The 11,503-nt window shown below is 55.0% G+C and overlaps 4 protein-coding genes across 4 annotated transcripts; 3 read left to right on the top strand and 1 right to left on the bottom strand.

Annotated features, from left to right (window-relative positions):
- Positions 1 to 410: 410 nt before the first annotated feature.
- BO94DRAFT_575967 (uncharacterized protein) lies at positions 411 to 1,903 on the top strand. Its single transcript, XM_025615108.1, has 2 exons — positions 411 to 1,273; positions 1,343 to 1,903. The coding sequence occupies exons 1-2, from the start codon at positions 736 to 738 to the stop codon at positions 1,609 to 1,611; spliced, it is 807 nt and encodes a 268-aa protein (XP_025466505.1). The 5' UTR covers positions 411 to 735; the 3' UTR covers positions 1,612 to 1,903.
- Positions 1,904 to 1,949: 46 nt separating this feature from the next.
- On the bottom strand, positions 1,950 to 3,673 carry pex19 (putative peroxisomal membrane protein receptor Pex19). The gene is made up of 3 exons (XM_025605478.1): positions 3,292 to 3,673; positions 2,389 to 3,216; positions 1,950 to 2,324 (listed from the first exon to the last, which is right to left on the bottom strand). The coding sequence occupies exons 1-3, from the start codon at positions 3,331 to 3,333 to the stop codon at positions 2,217 to 2,219; spliced, it is 978 nt and encodes a 325-aa protein (XP_025466504.1). The 5' UTR covers positions 3,334 to 3,673; the 3' UTR covers positions 1,950 to 2,216.
- A 2,633-nt stretch (positions 3,674 to 6,306) lies between these two features.
- Positions 6,307 to 8,502, top strand: BO94DRAFT_104812 (bZIP transcription factor). The gene is made up of 4 exons (XM_025605474.1): positions 6,307 to 6,805; positions 7,163 to 7,379; positions 7,456 to 7,956; positions 8,031 to 8,502. Exons 1-4 carry the CDS (start codon positions 6,620 to 6,622, stop codon positions 8,333 to 8,335), a joined length of 1,209 nt encoding a protein of 402 aa, XP_025466503.1. The 5' UTR covers positions 6,307 to 6,619; the 3' UTR covers positions 8,336 to 8,502.
- Positions 8,503 to 9,734: 1,232 nt separating this feature from the next.
- On the top strand, positions 9,735 to 11,490 carry stm1 (putative telomere and ribosome associated protein Stm1; the record flags this gene model as incomplete). Its single annotated transcript, XM_025617257.1, has 4 exons — positions 9,735 to 9,925; positions 10,003 to 10,373; positions 10,445 to 10,589; positions 10,672 to 11,490. The coding sequence occupies 4 exons, from the start codon at positions 9,735 to 9,737 to the stop codon at positions 11,210 to 11,212; spliced, it is 1,248 nt and encodes a 415-aa protein (XP_025466502.1). The 3' UTR covers positions 11,213 to 11,490.
- Positions 11,491 to 11,503: the final 13 nt, after the last annotated feature.

Raw genomic sequence — 11,503 nt, 5'->3', positions numbered from 1 at the left:
GAGAGAATCCGATCCGGTAGAGTTTAGTAGTGATACAGCTAGCCGTCTAGATTCCAGACAAGAAAGATACTTCATTCATCGATCCACTGTCGGCTGGGGATGCTCGATGTATCAGTTTAGTTACCTCTTTCCCGGCCGGCCATCCCACCGCCATGCGGGTTTACTGTTGTCTGTATCTGAGACAGGTCTCAAGCTTAACTCGAGTCCAGTAGTACTATACCGTAGGTCTAGAAATACCAGTATCTACATCTAGCAGCTGCCCGACGTCGATCCATAGTTAGCGCCGTCGGAATAAACCGTCTAGATCGCGATAACGTACGATGCAGAGGACCGCATGATCTGGCCACCCTCTAGATACATGGTACATACGATGAGTCGCATCCTCGCATGGTTGACGGAGGGAGCCTGAGGAACGCAATATATCCCGAAGCAGGCTAGCGGGCACGTGGAGTCGTGACGCGCTCGCGAATCCCAGCCACTTCCCCATCCGCGGCGGTGGCTGCTGGCTGGTCTTCCCACTTCCACTCCATCACGATCGATTCACTGTACGGAGTACTCTAAATACAGATACTCCGCAGTTGTTAATTGCTCAATTGCATTTCTTGATCTTGGTTTCACTAGCAACCGCTTAAGGATTATCTTATCTTGCAATAACAACAACAGAGATATTCTCGTTGGATCGATCCACACGCAAATCTCGTCATCCGACACACCCTACATACACAAACATCCAAAATGATGTTCGCTGCCCTCCCCATGCAGCAACAGCAACAATCACAACCACAACAACCACATCAATTCCAGCAGTCACAATACCAACAACAGCAACACACCCCCACCCGCCCCTCTCCCCTCTCACCACACCGCACCCCAACCACCACCGCCGCCACGCAATTCAACCTCAACTTCTCCAGTCCCTTCACCACAACCCCCATTAAGTCCCCCTCCAAATTCGATCCGATCTCCCCGTCCCCAACCCCACAACACCAACAACCCTCCAGCTACGCCCAGCGCTACGCATCCACCATCTCCAACCCCATGACAAAGCACATGATGACGTCTGCGTCGCCCTCCGCGCGCCGAAACCTCTTCCTGAACCGGGTGAAACGGGCGCGTGATGAGGGCCGGTTCGAGAACCGGGGCGAGCAGTTGGTGCTTATGGAGCATGTGGCGGAGGAGAAGAGGTGGGGGGAGGTGATGAGACGGCGGGCGGAGAGGCTGGGGGGGTTTGGTGAGGAAGAGGATGAAGTGGTGGGGGAGGAGGGTATACCTGGTATGTCTTCGCTCTTGTTCCTCATTTATGACATCTTGGGGGTGGACAGTTGCTAACGTCTTGGTGTAGATGACATGGACGCGCATGCTCTAGATGAGTATTTGCAAGAACAAGCGGCGGAGATGGAACGGTTGGAGTATTTGAATGATATGTATGATGGACCGCATCGACAGCAGTCTGATGGTGGTGGTGGTGGTGGTGGCGCGGGTGCGGGTGCGGGTGCTTCATTCAGTGATGAAGAATACGATGATCTATTTATGGATCTGGCGGAGCATCAGCCTCATACTCGCGGGTCGGGGCAGGAGTTTGCACATAGTCAGGATATGGATATGTCGTGATTTTATGACGGTGTATATGTTTGGGGGTTGGGTTTGGGGTATTGTCGCGGGCCGACGGGATGACATTGACATTGACACTGACGTTGATAATTGGATTGGGATGGGATCTTACTGGATCCTACTAGATAGGTAAGGATAGCATGGTCTGGCGTTCGTTGGCTGGGGCAGCATAGCATTGAACCCATTCCAGGGTCTGATTATGCGGGCATGTAGGTATATAGGTATGTATTTGGTACGCCAACATAAAAGGCCAGTCAAAGAATGGCCTGGATAATATAGTCACATTGAGAACATTCAAACTATTTTGTTTCCATAAGACAATTTTGGAATGGAATGATACACTATACTGTTGACGTACAAGTAATTCGAGTCACCATTACCCAGCCGAGGTTTCTAATCTAGTGGGAACTGTCTAGAGATCCCACTAGGTCTGTTACATATAGCCGGGATGAATATCTACAAGAAAGACCAGGTACTATGAAATATTGGCCCTGACCGAAAATGACATGGAGATCCAGACTATATGTACATAAATACAGGAGACAACAACAGAGATAGTCATAGTAGCGTTCATTCAATATCACCCACCCATACAAGACATCTACTCATTGCTGCGGACACTCCGGGGCACCACCAGCACCACCCGGTCCCTTGAGATCCTCCATCCAAGGAGCAGAGATGAGCTCGTCAGGAGGGTTACCAGCTGCTTGCATCTAAAAGATTGATTTGGTCAGTATGGCACAATCCAAAGGATATGTATGATAAGCGAGGACTCACCTCCTGCATCTTCTCCCACACATACTCCCTACACTTCGGGTCCTCGTCCGAATATCCCTTCTCCTCGAACTTGGTCACAATCAGCGCCACCACCCCGGCCTGCTTCTCATATCGGGCCATATCCTCATCCGACACCTTGCCCTTGCCCTTGTTCTCGGCGATCCAAGGTCCGAACTTCGTATCGAGCTCCTTCATCGGCTCGTACAAGATCTCCTTGTTCGATAACTGCTCCATCATTCCCATGAACATCTTCGTGAGATCGCCCTCGTCGCCATCGCCCGCTCCCGCCTCAATCGCCTTGATAAGCTGCGCGACTAAGTCATCCGAGACGTCGTCTTCCGATGCAGCGGCCGTAGCCTTATCGCCGGACTCCTTCATCCGCTCGATAGTGCGCTGGATCGTGTCATTGAATGTCTCTGGGGCAGCGTTGTTCCCTCCCGCCGGTGTTGCTGCTGCTGCTGCCGCCGCCGCTGGTGGTGGTGCAGCGGAGGAAGAAGAGCCCGCGGTAGCGGCGGTGGTGCTGTCGTCTCCATCCTCACCCTTCATCATGACATCTCCGACGAGTTGTTTCAAGAAATCCGAGGGCGTGACGCCACTTTCCTCGAGGTACTTGGCGAAGGTCTCTGCGTCTTGGTCGAGAAACTCCGGGTCGGCTTGGGCGGCGGACGAGCCAGTGGGATCATTGCTGGCGCCGCCCATCATGTTCGCCATGTCTTGTTCGAGTTGGCGGAGGAAAGCCTCCTCGTCAAAGTCGTCGGCAGATGGGGCTTGCGCGGCATCGGGTTGGGCGGGGGCGGGGGTTGGTTTGGGCTTGAAATCGTCGAGGACCTCTGTAGGATGTTAGTTGATTTCTTGTGTCTGTTACAATGGATCATGTTTAAAGGATGATGGGAATGAAAGTACCGTCCAATTCATCAAAGTCGGATTCGTCGTCATCGTCATCATCGGCGTTGTTCGCGTGCTGTTGCTGCGTTGGGGCCGCGGCGGGGGTTTCTGAGGGGGCGTTTGGGGTCGTCGCGGAGGCTTTCTGATCGCTTCCAGATGCAGCAGAAATCTTCTCTGGGCTTTGCGCGGATGTGGAGTCCGTAGACTTGGGGGTTGCGCCAGCGTTGGCGGAGGGGGCCGATGAGGAGGCCATATTCCCGAGAGCCGAGAAGAAAGAGGGGAGGGGGGGGGAGAGGGGAAACGATGCAGCAGGATCAAGTTAGTTGATGGCGAGCGGAGACGGATCGCGTAGGCGCATATGAGGTCTTGAGGAAAGTGGAGGAGGTGAGGATGTGAGGAGGGGCGGATAAGGGCGGATCGGAGTGGGAGTTGCAGATGGAAGTTCGTGAAAGGTGAAGCCGGACTGTTCATGTGAAAAGAACCCAAGAATGAATAATCAGTCCATCGCGCTGGTGGGGAGCCGACAGAAAAGCCGATCGCCGCGGTTGTTGGCTGAGTTCAGGGAATTGGGGCATTTTGGATTTTTTTTGGCAGTAATTGACTCGATTTTTCATGAAAGCAACATGAGGAGGTACTGACAATATGGACCGGGGACGAGAGCGTATATGGAGTCCAGGAGAGAGTCCACATTGGCGCTGCTGAGAATGACATCAGGGCCAGCCAGCCAGCCAGCCAAGGACTATATGTCAATGGTGGTTTGGATGGGAAATACTCCGGTGCTACAATACTATCTACTACTAGTAGTCGTAGAGAACCTACAGGCGACATGCGACATGCGACATGCGACATGCTACATACATCCTACACTTTCCATCCCCCCAACTCGCAGCCGATCTCACGCCGCTACAAGAACAACTCAACCCTGCCAAGAAACATGGGCTGGTCGATACTCGATAGTTGCTGTTGCTCGTCGGTAGTCGCAGCAGGGCCTTCCAGTCCATCCGATCAGCCCATTTCCCTCCCCCTCAGCCAGAGGCTCAGATGATCCCGTGGCGGGACCTCGTGATGTCAGGTCACATTTTGGTTGCTTTTTGCCTTCGAGGCGTCGGAAAGAAGCTCCCAAGGCAGCGCTGCCATCCGATACTAGGAGCAGCAACTGGGAGTAAGCGACAGGATTGGGCTGGCGGCGAGCTCCTTCATCGGAGGTCTCCTACCGTCTAGTCTAGTAGTCAAGGCACCATATGCAGGTACTTTGTTGGTGGCGGACATGCCACGGGAGCCGTCCAGATGGTGGTGGTGGTGGTGGTGACCCGGAAAGCCGGATGTCAGATCAGGTGTGTTCGTCTCCAGCATCCTCATCAAACAATGGCAGCAGCACTGCATCAGCATGGATCTTAACTCTTAAGGGTTGGATGGATGGATGGATGGATGGATGAGAAAGGCAATTTAGTCGAACGGGCAGTGGTATCGTGGTATCAGGTATGGTATCGGAGGTGTAATGGCCACGGGGTCACGGGGGATGGCCCGTATGGTCCGTATGGTCCGTATTGCCCCGTTGTTCGGCTGGGCGTTCTGGATCTGCGTGATTTTCCTCCTGCTCGACTGGAATCCAATCCGTTCTTCGTACCACCCCGAAAACGACCCTCCGAAATCCAAATGATGCTCTCTGCCATTGCATATTGCAGACAAGCGAGGTCAATCATAACCCTCACCCTTCATAACCCACCGTGTTTCCGCCGCGAGGTCTAAGGCATAGGGTGCAGGAACCACACCGTATGACTGCAGGACAAGGAATCCGCCCCAGCTGAACCATGGAAAACCTTGTCTTGACCTGCCGGAACATCTCCGCGGGATGATGAAGATATTAACAGCTTGTCCACAGTCCACCCAGAGGGGAGGCTCCGTCTGTCTAGTCCACCAGAACTATCGACGGGAAACAGATACTACTCTATCTACTACGCAGCCCTGGTCCCAGGTACTAGACTCAACAATGGCATTGCATTCAGTCCAGCCCGCGAAAGACGGAAAGGAAACACGTTCTCTGCTCTCCACCCGTTTCGGAGCCTGCATAGTGCGCATGGCCTGGCGGACGGACCACCACCACCACCACCAGAAGAGACCAAACTACTAGGTACAGACCAGGACGTACGTAGTAAGCCCGTCGAATAGGGCATAACTCGACCACGGAGGCAGTGACGACTCATCCTGGGCGGATCTTCGGCTGGGTCTGACCTTGCAGTGGATCTCTTGTTGCCAGTGGTGCCGCGGCCGAGAGAACGCCTAGCAAGTAGCAAGGAGGGAATAATTGCGGCGAGGACCAAGTGGAGGATGGACGAGGGTGGTGGTTGTTGGGACTTGGGAGTTAAGAGTAAGACAGCCAGCCAGCCAGCCAGCCAGCCAGCCCAGGCAGGGAAGAATGCATCGAAGAAACCACAGAAGCCAAAGCAGCCCCGGGGACGGGACAGGGCGCTTTTTAAAAAAGTAAAGACTAGACAGGACAGGGCGTAAGGTCAGAGTTTCAGCGGCGGCGAAACCGAAGTCGCAGTCGGGGTTCTCTCCACCCCTCTCTGTGCCTCCCTCCGAGAGGTCAGAGCTGGAGGTTGAGTGGATGGGGATGGACTGGTTTTTTCCCCTGGAAAGTCTCTGCCCTCGACCCAAAGGGAAAATCGAAGAGAAGAAAAAAGAAAACCCAGAATTTTTTTTCCCTCCTGCTGCCCCATTTTCTCTTTTGGACCTTTTCCATTTTTCCCTTTAATAACATCCCGTTCTTTTTAGTAAATAATTTTACCTCACATCTTTCCCACTCTCACCTTTCCCCCCCTCCGCCTCTACCTTTCTCGCTCTCTCTCTCCCTCTCTCCCCGAGCCTGCTGGTTATCTCGTTATCCATCGTCAATTTCCTTTATGTCACCTCATCCGCTGGCTTCCTTGCGACCCTCTGCCAGCCCTCGCACGTCCCCATCTGCCGCCCAGCCGCGCGTTTCCTGCGTCTGAATTATCAGATTCCCATACCCCGCCGGCTAAAAAATTTCCTATCGTGTATCTATTACGATTATCTTTATCATCCATCGCGTCTATTCGTGTTGACTGCTGAGGGGGAAAATAAGTCCGCCTGTTTGCTAGACCGGCTTTTGCGGGCTTTTGATATACGATCGCGTCAGCGGCAGTTCAATAATCCTGCCTGGCCTGCCTGTCTCCTTCCCGGCCCATTCTAATTTTATATCCCACGCCCCCGGATTGTTGGGTGTGTCATCCACACCATCGAGCACGCAAGGGGGGATCCAACGGACCTGTCTCGGGGACAGCACCACAAGGCAAATCACATCCCCCCTTCATCCTAGTATCCAATGGTCTCTATGGTTGAGACCGCCAGTTCCACGCAAAATGAACCGGCCTTGGACCCGGTCGTCCCCAAGACCGAGCCGTTGCCTGAAGGTTCGATCAGCTCGGCTGTGTCAACGCCTGAGGCCGAGGGAGAGATTCTGATGCAGGACGTGGCCCAGACGCAGAAGCGAAAGGGTGGCAGAAAACCGGTACGTAAGATGGCTTGCTGCCCTTTTATACCTCGCGCTGTCGTTGCTTTTTGTCTTATCTTGGATTTCCATTATCATCTGTTATCTCTCATCGTCCTCATCCTCATCCTCGTCCTCACTGGTCGTTGCCCCCTTCCCCCCGTTTTATTTGTTCCTGCCTGCAATCCGGGGCCCCGCACTGCGTCTATTATTATCATTTATCATCTCGATTGATCATCCTTATCGTCCTGTCATATCCCTCCCTGCTGCTGCTCGCTTTATCTCTCCTGCACCTCCCCAGCTTTTATCGCTTCCTTTATCTCTTGGACCCTGATCCCTCCTCCTCCTCCTACTACCTGAGCTAACCGCCGCCGTCAGATCTACGCCACTTCGGAAGAGCGGAAGCAACGCAACCGCCAGGCCCAGGCCGCCTTCCGCGAGCGTCGCACAGAGTACATTCGCCAGCTCGAGTCCACCATCAAGCGCAATGAGGAGTCCCTCCAGACCCTTCAGCAGAATCATCGCACCGCTGCCGATGAGTGCTTGATGCTGCGCTACAAGAATTCGTTACTCGAACGCATCTTGCTCGAAAAAGGTTGGTCCCCGTCGCGCTCCCCACTGGGTGCCTGATTTCCTTCTTTCGTCGTTACATCGACACTGACCCACCGCAGGAATTGATGTGCAAGCGGAACTGCGACTCAAGGCCGGGGCTCCTGGCGCGGGCGCGGGTAAGCCCACCCCGATGGCGGCGAAGCCTCCCACCACCTTGGAGCGAGCTGCTGTGAACCGCACTTCGGCCCAAAGGCATCCCGGCATCGCTCCCAAGGAGCCGTTCAGCATGGCTCAACACCGCGATAATGCATACGGCATCCCGTCGCCGCAGTTCCAGGCCACGCCTCCGTCCCATGTCTCTTCCCCATCCCACGCCAAGTCCCCGGGCTTCCCCTTCCAGGGAGCGATGTCGCCTGTCGGGGTCGATCCCCAAGCACAGCAGCGCTCGCAGATGCTCTCGCACTCGCGGAATCTCAGCCAAGCCTCACCCCCGATGAGCATCGGCCAGCCGGAGTCGACCGATCCGAAGTCCGCTATGCCGGGTGGTACGAATCCCCGCGCTCCCCGCGTCCCCTCCGCGTACTACCCATCGCCATTCCAGAAGCACTATGACCAACTGGGTAAGCTGACTCCATGTCGCATTGCTGTTTCAGGTCCGTGGTGGTATTGAGCTCCTTTGTTAATGTCCACATAGAACAGGAATACGATGCCCAGGCCGATATGATCGACGAGGAGCACGAGTCCGCGGTGGGTGCGTCGCCATACGTTTCCGGCTACAACAACACCGCATCCGTTCCTGCAGGCTCCCACCCCATGGGGGCTCACGGCCTTAACCAGTATAACCCCCACCCGGCGGAGGGGGCCAACGGCGCCTATGGCAACACCAACCACCTCATGGGGAACTACGAGCCGATGTTGGATGCGGATCCGTTTGGGTTAAGCGCCAGCATGCATTTCCAGACACCATTTAGTTACGAGCAGAATAATACCCGCCATTAACCTTTTGTTTCCATTTTTCGTCTCTCGTTCCGCACGTGTTGCCCCCCTGTCCCCAAGGTTGCAGGAACTGGGGGGTGGCGGCACTGTCGAAGGAGAGACATGCTTGACGGATTTCCTTCATAGCTTTTTTTCTATGACTGGAAGACAAAAGTTGAAACTTTGAAGCATTGCCTGGCGTTTGCGGTTGATACCATTTGTTTCTGTTAGTCGCGTGTTGTTCTGTTGTTGCTGTGAAGCTTTTGTTTGATGGGCTCTCTAAAAGGAAAAAGCGGTTGATTGTTTGTTCCAAGAGCGCAGGAAAAGGTCGAAAAAAGTCGGGAAATGGGTTCTGTACATGCATGACTGGTATAATGGGCCCGAGGGAGACTGCGGTGCGGTTTGGCCCGGGCCGTACTCTCAGCTCTTGTGGACATACATATATGCTCTTATTATTGTGACGGTGATGATTCTGGCTGCGGTGGAACGGTGGCTTGCATGTATATTTCTTGCTGGACCGGACTATGTTGCATGGCTGCGGCATTGCATTCATATTTTATTTCTTATGGACGTTTTCTCCCTTTCTTTTCCTGCTATTTTCGCGGTCTTCTTTCTTCAGAGTGAGAGCTACTATACATGGGGAGAGCTCGCCGAGCTTGAGGGATCTACGACGAATCATGCTAGGAGTAGCTACCTCGGTAGTAGCAGCTGGGGAGCTGGGGAGCTGAGCAGGTAGTGACGTAGTTAGGAATGAAGGACTCTAGACAGAGTTCGCGGGAGTCACTGGCCCGAGGACGGAGTAGCCCGGCTGCAATAGCCACCAAATGATGGCGAGCTAGGTAGCTACACGATCCCATTGGGGATTTCAGAGAGGGGTTTCCCGACCTGCAGAAGATGCCTGATGCCTGCCCGGTGAGGAGCTGAGCACCTTCCGGGTTGCCGGATTGGGAAGGCAGACGTTTCGATACCGGCATTCCTGGGGCTCTCCCTGCTGGCGGTTCTTCCTCGTGGCGCATCCCCGGAATCGAGGATGAAGATGGCATTCCTCTACTCATTTTGGGTGCTGAGAGGCGGGCGCGCGCTGAGGGCAGCGAGGGAGCATCATCTCAGCGTCATCCGCCGGCAGTTACCCTAAGCCCTAGCTGGCGGTAGCCAATCACAAGGCGCATTCTCGGATTCGCTTAGCAGCAATCCGCACCTTACCGGATCGGGCGAGTGCAACCACAAACGTCGCCTCCATCCACCGTCTGGCAACCCCTTCACTCCAACCACTATCCCATCCCATCCCCCGAAAAGGAGAGGTCAGATACCGTTCGTCGTCGAGGTTTCTGCCTGTGTCGACTCTCCCCCGCCCGTTCCGTCGGACCGAATTGCTGCGATAACAGAGAGCCTTCCCCGGAAGGCCCCGCATAACACAGGCGTCATGGCGGAGATCCGCTCCAAGGTGCGTTGCTCGAGAGGCCTTCTCAACTTTTCCCTCGGGTGCTGGCGTCGAATCCGCGAGCTGGGAGGTGCTGCTGCGCCGTCAGGTTTTCTCGATCGAGTCGGGCGCAGTCACCTGAAAGCGAGCGGGGTTGGACGCAGAAACCTGCAATTTCCGGCCCCAATTCGGGGGTGCTGGCACACTTGGAAAGGAGGAAGAATGAAAATGAGAACGAGAACGAGAAGGCTAACAGATTGATTTTTGACAGAACCTCTACGAGCTTCTTGGTAATGCTCGCCCTTCCCTCCCTACCTGCCTCCCCACCTGAGTTTACCCTGTTCTGCAATACCCATCGTGTCTTTCCTTCTCTTGACTTCGTTCGCATTTTGCGGATTCGCCTACACCCCGCTTCTGGAAAAAGGACAGCATTTCTAACATCGTGCGTGCTTTTTTCGCGCTGCGCGGCTACAGGCAATGACCCTGAACTCGACCCCAACAGAGCTCCCGAGCCTCCCACGAAGGCTGTAGACAGGCCCGCTCCTCGCGTTGGCAAGCGTGATGCTCCCAAGGAGGTCCCCAGCCAGCCCCGTGAGAACAACACCCCTCGCCGTGGTGGCCGTGCCACTGGCAACGAGGCCGGTATGTATTCCACAACCATTCTGCTACAGGGAACCAGTCCGGCTGATTTAGACCCTGTTTCACTCGATTAGCTTTCCGTGACCGCAACGCTGGCAGATCCAACAACCGTGAGAAGCCCACCGAGGATGGCAAGGACGCCCAACGGCGTGGATTCCGCGCTCGCGAAGACCGTGGTGAGCGTGTCCGCCACGACCGCCAGTCTCGCACCGGCCAGACGTAAGCTCTTTCACATCCTCCATGGTGATTGAAGTCATGGAGACAAGACTCCCGTGGACCATTGAACTAACACTTTTGATAGCGACACCCGCAAGCAGGTGAACCAGGGCTGGGGTAACCAGAGCGGCGAGAAGACCCTTGACGATGAGAAGGCCGGCGAGAACATTGCTCACAACGAGGAGAGCGAGCCCCAGACTCCCGCCGAGCCCGAGGAGCCCGCCGACAAGTCCAAGTCCTACAACGACTACTTGGCCGAGAAGGCCGCCCAGGGTGACCTGAGCGCCAAGCCCGTCCGTGCCGCCAACGAGGGTAGCAAGCTCGACAAGAAGTGGGCTGCCGCCAAGGAGCTCAAGCGTACCGAGGAGGACGAGTACTTCAAGGGCAAGGAGGACAAGTCCAAGCGCGAGAAGCAGCGCAAGGAGAAGAACGTCCTCGAGGTCGACATGCGCTTCGTTGAGGCTCCCCGTGGCGGTGCCAGCGGTCCCCGTGGCCGTGGTGGCCGTGGTGGTCGCGGTGCCCGCGGCGGCCGTGGCGCCGGTCCCCGTACTGAGCGCCCCACCGGCGCTGCCCCCGCCTCCGTCTCCGTCGACGAGAAGAACTTCCCGAGCCTCGGCGGTAAATAAGTGCATCCATGCCCTTCGCATGAGCCATCTTCTCCCTTTACTCCCTAGCACTAGGTAGTCGAATCCAGGGATCGATGACATGGAACGAAAATGAAAGAGGATCTGAACAAGCGCTCCGGAAAAGGGAAAGAGGGAAAAGGACGTAACAAAAAGAGACAGTCAGAAAAAAAAATCCAAAGGTTATGTGCAAATGGCCTCCCACGCAAGCTAACTTATGGTACGTACGGTATGGATGATGATGCCAGTGAACTCTTTTTTCTTAACCAACCTTTTTTTTTCTCTTCTTTCTTC

The sequence above is a fragment of the Aspergillus sclerotioniger genome (genome assembly GCF_003184525.1).
Source record: "Aspergillus sclerotioniger CBS 115572 chromosome Unknown BO94scaffold_17, whole genome shotgun sequence".
Taxonomy (NCBI): Eukaryota; Fungi; Ascomycota; class Eurotiomycetes; order Eurotiales; family Aspergillaceae; genus Aspergillus; species Aspergillus sclerotioniger.
Note: the sequence above shows the minus strand (reverse complement) of the source record. Positions and strands in the feature narration are given on the sequence as shown.

Coding starts and splice junctions, on each gene's coding strand:
- BO94DRAFT_104812 (XM_025605474.1), top strand. CDS start 6,620: ATGGTCTCTATGGTTGAGACCGCCAGTTCCACGCAAAATGAACCGGCC. Junction 6,806..7,162: donor GAAAGGGTGGCAGAAAACCG/GTACGTAAGATG, acceptor CGCCGCCGTCAG/ATCTACGCCACTTCGGAAGA. Junction 7,380..7,455: donor ACGCATCTTGCTCGAAAAAG/GTTGGTCCCCGT, acceptor GACCCACCGCAG/GAATTGATGTGCAAGCGGAA.
- pex19 (XM_025605478.1), bottom strand. CDS start 3,333: ATGATGACGATGACGACGAATCCGACTTTGATGAATTGGACG. Junction 3,217..3,291: donor CGACTTTGATGAATTGGACG/GTACTTTCATTC, acceptor CATCCTACAGAG/GTCCTCGACGATTTCAAGCC. Junction 2,325..2,388: donor TGTGGGAGAAGATGCAGGAG/GTGAGTCCTCGC, acceptor TCAATCTTTTAG/ATGCAAGCAGCTGGTAACCC.
- BO94DRAFT_575967 (XM_025615108.1), top strand. CDS start 736: ATGATGTTCGCTGCCCTCCCCATGCAGCAACAGCAACAATCACAACCA. Junction 1,274..1,342: donor GGGGGAGGAGGGTATACCTG/GTATGTCTTCGC, acceptor GTCTTGGTGTAG/ATGACATGGACGCGCATGCT.